We start from the raw sequence: 8181 nt of genomic DNA on the forward strand, positions 1-8181 counted from the left end.
GCACGGTTGCATCAACAAATGCGTTTTTATATCAGTTTTGCATTTGTTAACACTATCGGGTAGGTTTAGGGTTGGTTTCCAACACGATAGAGCATTACATTTTAGCGACAGTCCCCGGATATTTGAATTCTGAACCGCCGCAATACGCACCTGAAGCAACGTAATAAAAACACAGCAATACGTACCTATATTAACGTAATACAAACGTGCCAGGGTTCACGTATTGAACCTGTGTTTTAGCGCCACTCAGTGGACATTTCTCTTTGAAACTGCGGCGAAACGTGCAGTAAGGTACGTAAAAACGGTGTTGCAGAAAAGTACCCAGAGGTACGTATTTTTATGAGACTGGGTTGATTTAAAAGAATAAAGCAGTGGTTCCCAAACTGGGGGGCACGGCAAGGCTGAAGGATAATTAGGGCCCGGTGAAATCCGTTTTATTTTTTTCCAAATTCCGTTTTTTCCATTTTAATTTTTCTCGACTCCTTTTTAATAGTTAAATTAAATTTTATTAATTAAAAAGCATGTCTAATTAATTAAAATCATTAAACTTATACATTTTCACATCAATTTATTCAAAGTTTAACAAAAATTACATGTTTAGGGCCCTATGAAATGTTTTATTTATTGTTACCAAATTCTGTGTTTTAGCATGTCTAATTATTTGAATGCATAAAACAACTTAATGTATTAATTTTTTTCCTTAAAGTAGCCTTATGAATTTTTTTTTCCCCTCAGAAATTCTGTGTTGTGTATTTAAATTTTTTCTGGTTATCAAATGAAGGCATAAGATATTAATTTAATTTATCATTTATCTTTTAATTATTGAAAATTAAGCAAACAAGATTTTTTTTTGGCAAACAAAGGGGATTTACTATTAAAATTAAAACATGGAAGAAATGTTTTGTGTGATTATTCCTAAAAAATAATGTTTGTTTTATTTTAATAGTAGTAGTAGTAGGCTATGTACATTCTACTGAAAAATAGTTATAGGCACAATGTCTTCAAATCAAACCGGACTTTTATTTTGACGGGCTGCCCGTGAATACCTTTACAGTTCTGTGTATGTGATATGACGCTAGTTTTACTCAAATCAAACGGTCAAATGCTCATGAAGTGACTCTCAGAGCAGTTCTGGAGATGTTGTTCATGTGTTTACGTCCTCATTTAGTGAGACAGCAGACGCTGAAATCACCGCGAGCGTCAGGCGCGCTTCAGTGTGTGTGTAGTAAATGAAACCGCGCGTCAGTACCGAATGAGCTCAAACGCAAATTTAAAGCTCAATAGCATTTGAGGAGAATGACTTATGGTCATAAAAGCAACTGTAAAGTGTTCATCTAGGTGTCAACTATAATGCACACCTTTTACATTTTTTATATTTATTTAAAAAAAAAACAGTAAATCATGTCAAAAATTCTACTTTTCACTACCGAATGGGCTCAAACGCAAATTTAAAGCTCAATAGCATTTGAGGAGAATGACTTAGTAAAAACATGTACATTACATTACATTTAAATTTAGTAATTTAAGCAGATGCTTTTATCCAAAGCTACTTGCAAATGAGAACAATTGGAAGCAATCAAAATCAACAAAAAGCAAATGATATGCAAGTGCTATAACAAGTCTCAGCTTAATGCAGTACACGTAGCAAGTTTTTCTTTAAATCATATAATAAATAAAATTTAGATAGATTTAAATGTAAAATATATAGAATACAAAAGATTAGAGAAGCAAGTGTTAGTATGTTTTTTAAGAAAACAAGCAGGTAGTAAATAAATAGAGTGCAAGTTTAAAAGGGGCAAGTTTTTATTTTTATTTTTATAAAGAATAGAATTAGAATAGAGAGTGCTAAAGTTAGAGGGTCAAATAAAGATGGAATTTATGTTTTTTTAGCCGATTCTTGAAGATCGCTAAGGACTCAGCTGCTGGGATTGAGTTGGGCAGGTCATTCCACCAGGATGGAACAGTTAATGTAAAAGTCTGTGAAAGTGATTTTGTGCTTCTTTGGTATGGCACAATAAAGCGACGTTCACTTGCAGAATGCAAGCTTCTAGAGGGCACATAACTCTGAAGTAATGAATTTAGGTAAAGGGGTGCAGAGCCAGTGGTGGTTTTGTAGGCAAACATTAATGCCTTGAATTTTATGCGAGCAGCTACTGGTAGCCAGTGCAAATTGATGAACAGAGGTGTGACGTGCATTCTTTTCGGCTCGTTAAAAATTAATCTTGCTGCAGAGTTCTGGATTAATTGTAAAAGTTTGATAGAACTGGCTGGAAGACCTGCCAAGAAAGCATTGCAATAGTCCAGCCTGGACAGAACAAGAGCTTGAACAAGGAGTTGTGTGCAGAGACTTGGTTGAACACAGCTCATTCAAGTGTTTTTTGCAATGAAAGGTAGAAGGGAAACTGGTCTGTAGTTCTCTAAAAGAGTTGGGTTAAGAGTGGGTTTCTTAAGAAGTGGGGTTATACGAGCATGTTTAAATGTTGAGGGAAAAACACCAGTGTGAAGGGATGTGTTAATGATGTGAGTGAGTGCAGGTACAACTGCAGGAGAAATGGCTTGAAGGAGATGAAATGGAATAGGATCAAGTGGACAAGTAGTAGGATGATTAGAAAGGATGAGTTTGGAGACTTCTGCCTCAGAGAGTGGAGAGAAGGATGCGAGCGGGTGCATGTTTCCTGGTAAGATGTGCTTGACAGATTGTGGTGTGGAAAATTGTGCACTGATGGTTCGAATTTTATTAATGAAGAACGTGGCAAAGTTTTCAGCTGTTAGAGTTGATGAAAAAGGGGGAGGAGGAGGACAAAGGAGGGAGAAATTTTTTTTAAAACAACTGTAAACTGTTCATCTAGGTGTCAACTATAATGCACACTTTTTACATTTTTGATATTTATTAAACTAAACTTTTCACTACCGAATGGGCTCAAATGCAAAATATGCCATAATTTAAGGCTCAATAGCATTTGAGCAGAATGACTTGCAGTCATAAAAACAACTGTAAACTGTTCATCTAGGTTTCAATTATAATGCACACCTTTTAAATTTTTGATTGAATTTATTAAAGTCTACTGTAAATCATATGTAAAAAAAAAATTCTACTTTTGGGGGTGGTCTTGGGAAAATATGAATATATTATTGAAAAGATAATAATTGAACAATAAAAATTTTGAAGCATCACAGTTGTCATTGTTGTTTTTTCAATGTTGTTTAATGTAACTTCTGAAATACATTAATTTGACAATTTCTACACATATGAATGAATGAATGAGGCACAATGTAGTTTTACAGTAACAAAAAAGTGAACCAAATCAAGTACAGTAAATTTTAGTATAACAGTAAATATTCTAATATTTTACAATGCATTACTGAATAAAAGACAAAAAAACGAATACAATAATAAAATATTTTACAGTTAAAGAATATTACACTTTTATTAATTTTACATGAAGTTAAATGACACTATAAAATAAAACACAGTATTTTTAGTAAAACATATAATTATAGTACGTTACTAGTGAGCTGTTGCCAGGTAGTTACTGTAATTTCTCCAAGAAGTTGTTTACAGTGTATTTATTTAAAAAAAATATCAAAAATGTAAAAGATGTGCATTGTAGTTGACACCTAGATGAACAGTTTACAGCTTGTTTTTATGACTGTAAGTCATTATTCTCAAATGCTATTGAAGTACCAATAACTTTAGAGACGGTCCCTAAATTTGCGACTATCGAACGTCCAACGTCAAGCCAACTGTATGCCAGTTTCTAAACGCTCGTTTTTTGGGTCGACAGCTTATAAAAACGTAGTTGTGGGGTTTAGCTTATTTACTGTACACCATGTCACATAGCAGCTTTTAGGCAGTGCTCTGTTTTTTTTGTTACAAGTCAGAAATGACAAGGAGGCAGCTTCCTGCAATAGAGAGTCAATGGAGAGCGTTGGATAATTGCCCCCCCCCCCCGTATGGGCGTGGCCTAAATGCGCTCTGTCTCTATAGGGGATTCAGAAAGTGTCAGACTCCAAGCCTTTATTTACCGATCAGCAAAGTTTTCGCTAGGTCACCGATTTCGGCACAACACCGGAAATACTTTAAGATCGATCGACGGATCATCGGTTTTTCGTTCAACTAAAGAATCAAACAAAAACACTCGCAGAGACCAAAGACGCAGGAGTCGCTGTTTGTGGTGATTTCTTCAGACAGGTGAGCTCAGAGTCTATTCTGAGTTTGCTTTATAAGCTTTTAGACTCTTATTCTGGATGTAGGTAATTGCTGAATTCAGCAAAGCGAAAAGTAAGCACAGAATACCTGCTTAATGTATTAGAATATAGAAAATGAAAGTGGTCTGATTTCTAAATGTATTCTAAATGTTTGTGAGTTTGTCTTCAGTACTTGCATGTTACTCTTCGTTAATAAAACGAATATTCAGAGCTGCATTTCCACGCAGAGCTGTTTGTGTACTAGTGATCTTTAGGAGTTTTCCAGAGGAATAACAGTGATAGGATAGAGAAACAGCCCGCTTCCTACACATTAAAGCAAACTAATGCTAATGCACTACAAGTTTAAGCGTTAAGTTAAATAGACTTTATATAAACGATTGCATTACAATAACAAATTATTAGGAGATCAACTCCTACTGGAACGTTATGAGCATAGTTTTTCAGATCTCATACAACCACATTCCTAAACCCCTAAAGAATATTCAGTACTTGTACAGTATGACTTCATTAAACATTTTCCACACAGTGCGTGTTTGTGTTCGAAAAGATTACTTTTTATATAAATGCAATCACCGTTAATAAATAGTGGATTTATTATGTTGGATTTTTCACTCAACATTTTTAAACTTTCATTATGAGTTTCCATGCATTGATTTTATTCATTTGTGAAATCGGTATGCAAAGAGTTAAATCATGCTAAATATTTTAGACAACTTTGTCATCTAAACAGTCTAATCATTCAAAAACACGGAAATGAACAAGTTACGGTAAGTCACTCCATACAGAAAAACCTGTTTCTTAAGTATGTAGACAATCAGGAAGGTACAGTAAATAAACTCGACTGTCAAGCTGCAGTGTGTATCATGTCTGTGTTCATACAGTGAAATGGCAGAAGCCAGTATCTCATGGGCTGAGGATCAGTTCAGCTGTCCAGTGTGTCTGGGTCTGCTGAAGGAGCCAGTGACGATCCCCTGTGGACACAGTTACTGTAAGGGATGCATCTCAGGTTCCTGGAACGAGGAGGTTTGGAAGGGAATCTACAGATGTCCTCAGTGCAGACAGACCTTCAGTCCAAGACCAGTTTTAGGGAAGAATGTGGTGATTGCTGAAATGGTGGAGAAACTCAGAAAGACGAGACTCCAAGCTGCTGCTCCTGCAGTTCATCACGCTGGATCTGGAGATGTTCAGTGCAACGCCTGCACTGGGGTTAAACAGAAAGCAGCGAAATCGTGTCTGGAGTGCCGAAGCTCTTACTGTCAAGATCACCTTGAACAGCATGAGAATCTCTTCAGAGGTAAAAGACACAATCTGATGGACGCCACTGGACGACTGCAGGAGATGATCTGCCCTCAACATGATAAAATGCTGGATATTTACTGCCGCACTGACCAGCAGTGTATCTGTATGCTGTGTTTGGTGGATGAACACAAAAACCATGACACTGTATCAACTGCATCAGAATGGAAAGAAAAACAGGTACTGCTCTATACGGGATCTTATGACGGTTAATGTTGTTTCTCTCCTCATATTTTGTTATGTTTAGGAAAAATTGAGTTGCAGTACTGAACTCATGCAGGCATTAGATAATTCACTCTAAAATATAATATACACTGCATTTGTTTGGGATTTTTTTTTTTTGAAAGAAACTTTTTCAGCATGGACACATTAAATCGATCAAAAGTGACAGTAAAGATATTCATAATGTTACAAAAGACTGTTCTTTTGAACTTTCTATTCATCAACGAATCTTGAAAAATAAAATGTAATAAGTTGCTGAAGAAATATTGTGCAGCACAACTGTTCTCAACATTGATAATAATCAGAAATGTTCTTGAGCAGCAAATCAGCATATTAGAATGATTTCTGAAGATCATGTGACACTGAAGACTGGAGTAATGATGCTGAACATTCAATACTACACGATATTACAGTATTACAGTTATTTATTTAGTTTTTGCCTGGGTTAGCATCTTTTCATAAACATTTATTCATTTAAACACATTTCTGTTTTCTGTAGAGTCATTTGGAGGAGAACCAGAGAAAAATCCAGAAGGTAATCCAGAAGAAAGAGAACGATCTTAAGAAGCTGAGAGAGGCTGTGGCGTCTCATAAGGTGAGTTTAGTGAAAAAAAGAGAAATTTGAGTCTCAGTTTGAGACTCTCCTCCAGTGCTGGAGCTCTTTTAGTGGCACTGTTGCTGTTTGAGGTAGTGCTAGTGAATGAACCGACTGTAATGCGTGTCCTATAACAGCGCTCTGCACAGACAGCAGTGGAGGACAGCGAGAGGATCTTCACTGAACTCATACGCTCTATTGAGAAACGTCGCTCTGAGGTGAAACAGCTGATCAGAGATCAGGAAAGAGCTGCAGTGAGTCGAGCTGAAGAACGACTGGAGCGACTGAAGCAGGAGATTGATGATCTGAAGAGGAAAGAGGCTGCGCTGGAGCAGCTTTCAGAGACAGAGGACCATATTCATTTCCTCAAGGTGTTTACATTTATTCATTAAGAAGTCATTGATTTAGCAGGTGTAACAGAGACGTTTTTGTTTTTGTCTGTGTCTGTAGAGTTGGCCATCTGGCTCTCTCTCTGGATCTACAGATGGCTTCACTTTCAGTTCTCAGCCCTCTTTTGATGATGTAGTGAAATCAGTCTCTCAGCTCAGAGACAAACTGCAGCAGTTCTGCATAGATGACATAGAAAATATGTCAAAGATAGGTAAATACGGATTTATTTTCAGAAAAGAGTTTATTAAATATAAAATAGTTGTAGTTTCATTTTAATGTGACTGAAGAGCTAAATTGCAGATGTGTTTTGTAGTGAAAACCGTCCATGTCATCCAGACTCCCAAATCTCAGACCAGAGAGGGGTTCAAAGAATGTGAGTTGCTCTAAAAAAACACAAATCTAAAATCCAGTCTAGTGGGGTTTATTATTTTTTTCACTGAATTAATTGTGTAATTCAGTTCAAGACAATATTTTTTTTCCTTTTGTATTTAAAATGCATTGGGCTGCAACAAATAAGTGATAATAATCATAATTATCATCATGGATTAGTTGCATCTCCATTAGTGATGGATCCATTAGTCACTTTACAGTACAAACTTCTTATTGCAATAATAATCTTAACTAAAACAATTTGTTTTGATAAATTATATGTGGACTGACAATAAATTTAGGTTTACATTTTGCATTAACCATTTTTTGACTATAATGATGTTATTTTATCATGAACACGTAACTGTAAAGGGTTTAGCCTTTAGTATTCAAGAAAAAATAACATTAGATACATTTACATGAACACCTTTTGTGTCAATCGGAGTGAGATTGTTGAATCCAAACATAGTGTTTACATAATGCTAAATAATGTGATCAGGGTGATCTGTGTGTTTATGTCACAAGCTTCCAATCAAACTTTATCTATTGACATGCACACATTGCATGTATATTCAGAGTTTCCCTGGTGGTTTAAGACACATATACTAGACATTCTACTGCCTCTTGTCTTTGTTTTAAAAAGCAGACTTAATATCGATCTATTTTGGGTTATAATCAGGAGATGACGAGCACACAAAGCATGTATTTGGCCGTTGGTCCTCTGAAAAATTAAAATTATAAAATTATAATAGACCCAGCTAATGTGTTATAATAATGATAGAATGTCATGAATAATTATGTGTTTGTCTCCATCAGATTCTCATCCAGTGGGCACGCAGGCTCGCCCCAGACTAAAGCCAGAGTTTCGGGGATCCACAACCGATTTAACTCGAATTCACTCGATTTCGAAACAGCGTGACTGTTGAATCGCGCCACACGGACCGTTTATCCGCTCAGAACAAAGTTCAAACTGCCGCGCAGCGTGAGCTCACTAGAGCAGATGCGTTTACTTGGTCACGCAAGCATTAAGGGGGTCATATGATGTTGCTAAAAATAACATTATTTTGTGTATTTGGTGTAATGAAATGTGTTTATGCGGT

The 8181-nt window shown here is 36.1% G+C and overlaps 1 protein-coding gene across 1 annotated transcript; it reads left to right on the top strand.

Moving 5' to 3' along the window:
- Nucleotides 1-4078: 4078 nt before the first annotated feature.
- Nucleotides 4079-8007, top strand: LOC107669264 (tripartite motif-containing protein 47-like). Its single transcript, XM_016461445.1, has 7 exons — nucleotides 4079-4192; nucleotides 5091-5685; nucleotides 6227-6322; nucleotides 6460-6693; nucleotides 6773-6923; nucleotides 7026-7085; nucleotides 7898-8007. The coding sequence occupies exons 2-7, from the start codon at nucleotides 5095-5097 to the stop codon at nucleotides 8005-8007; spliced, it is 1242 nt and encodes a 413-aa protein (XP_016316931.1). The 5' UTR covers nucleotides 4079-4192; nucleotides 5091-5094.
- The last annotated feature ends 174 nt before the right edge of the window (nucleotides 8008-8181 follow it).

This window comes from Sinocyclocheilus anshuiensis, unplaced genomic scaffold (genome assembly GCF_001515605.1).
Source record: "Sinocyclocheilus anshuiensis isolate Anshui unplaced genomic scaffold, SAMN03320099.WGS_v1.1 scaffold632, whole genome shotgun sequence".
In the NCBI taxonomy this organism is placed as follows: Eukaryota; Metazoa; Chordata; class Actinopteri; order Cypriniformes; family Cyprinidae; genus Sinocyclocheilus; species Sinocyclocheilus anshuiensis.

What these genes read in the sequence shown, in the direction of transcription:
- LOC107669264 (XM_016461445.1), top strand. Translation starts at nt 5,095, where the DNA reads ATGGCAGAAGCCAGTATCTCATGGGCTGAGGATCAGTTCAGCTGTCCA. An exon ending in CAGAATGGAAAGAAAAACAG is followed by an intron (nt 5,686 to 6,226) that starts GTACTGCTCTAT and finishes TGTTTTCTGTAG; the next exon opens with AGTCATTTGGAGGAGAACCA. An exon ending in AGGCTGTGGCGTCTCATAAG is followed by an intron (nt 6,323 to 6,459) that starts GTGAGTTTAGTG and finishes GTCCTATAACAG; the next exon opens with CGCTCTGCACAGACAGCAGT.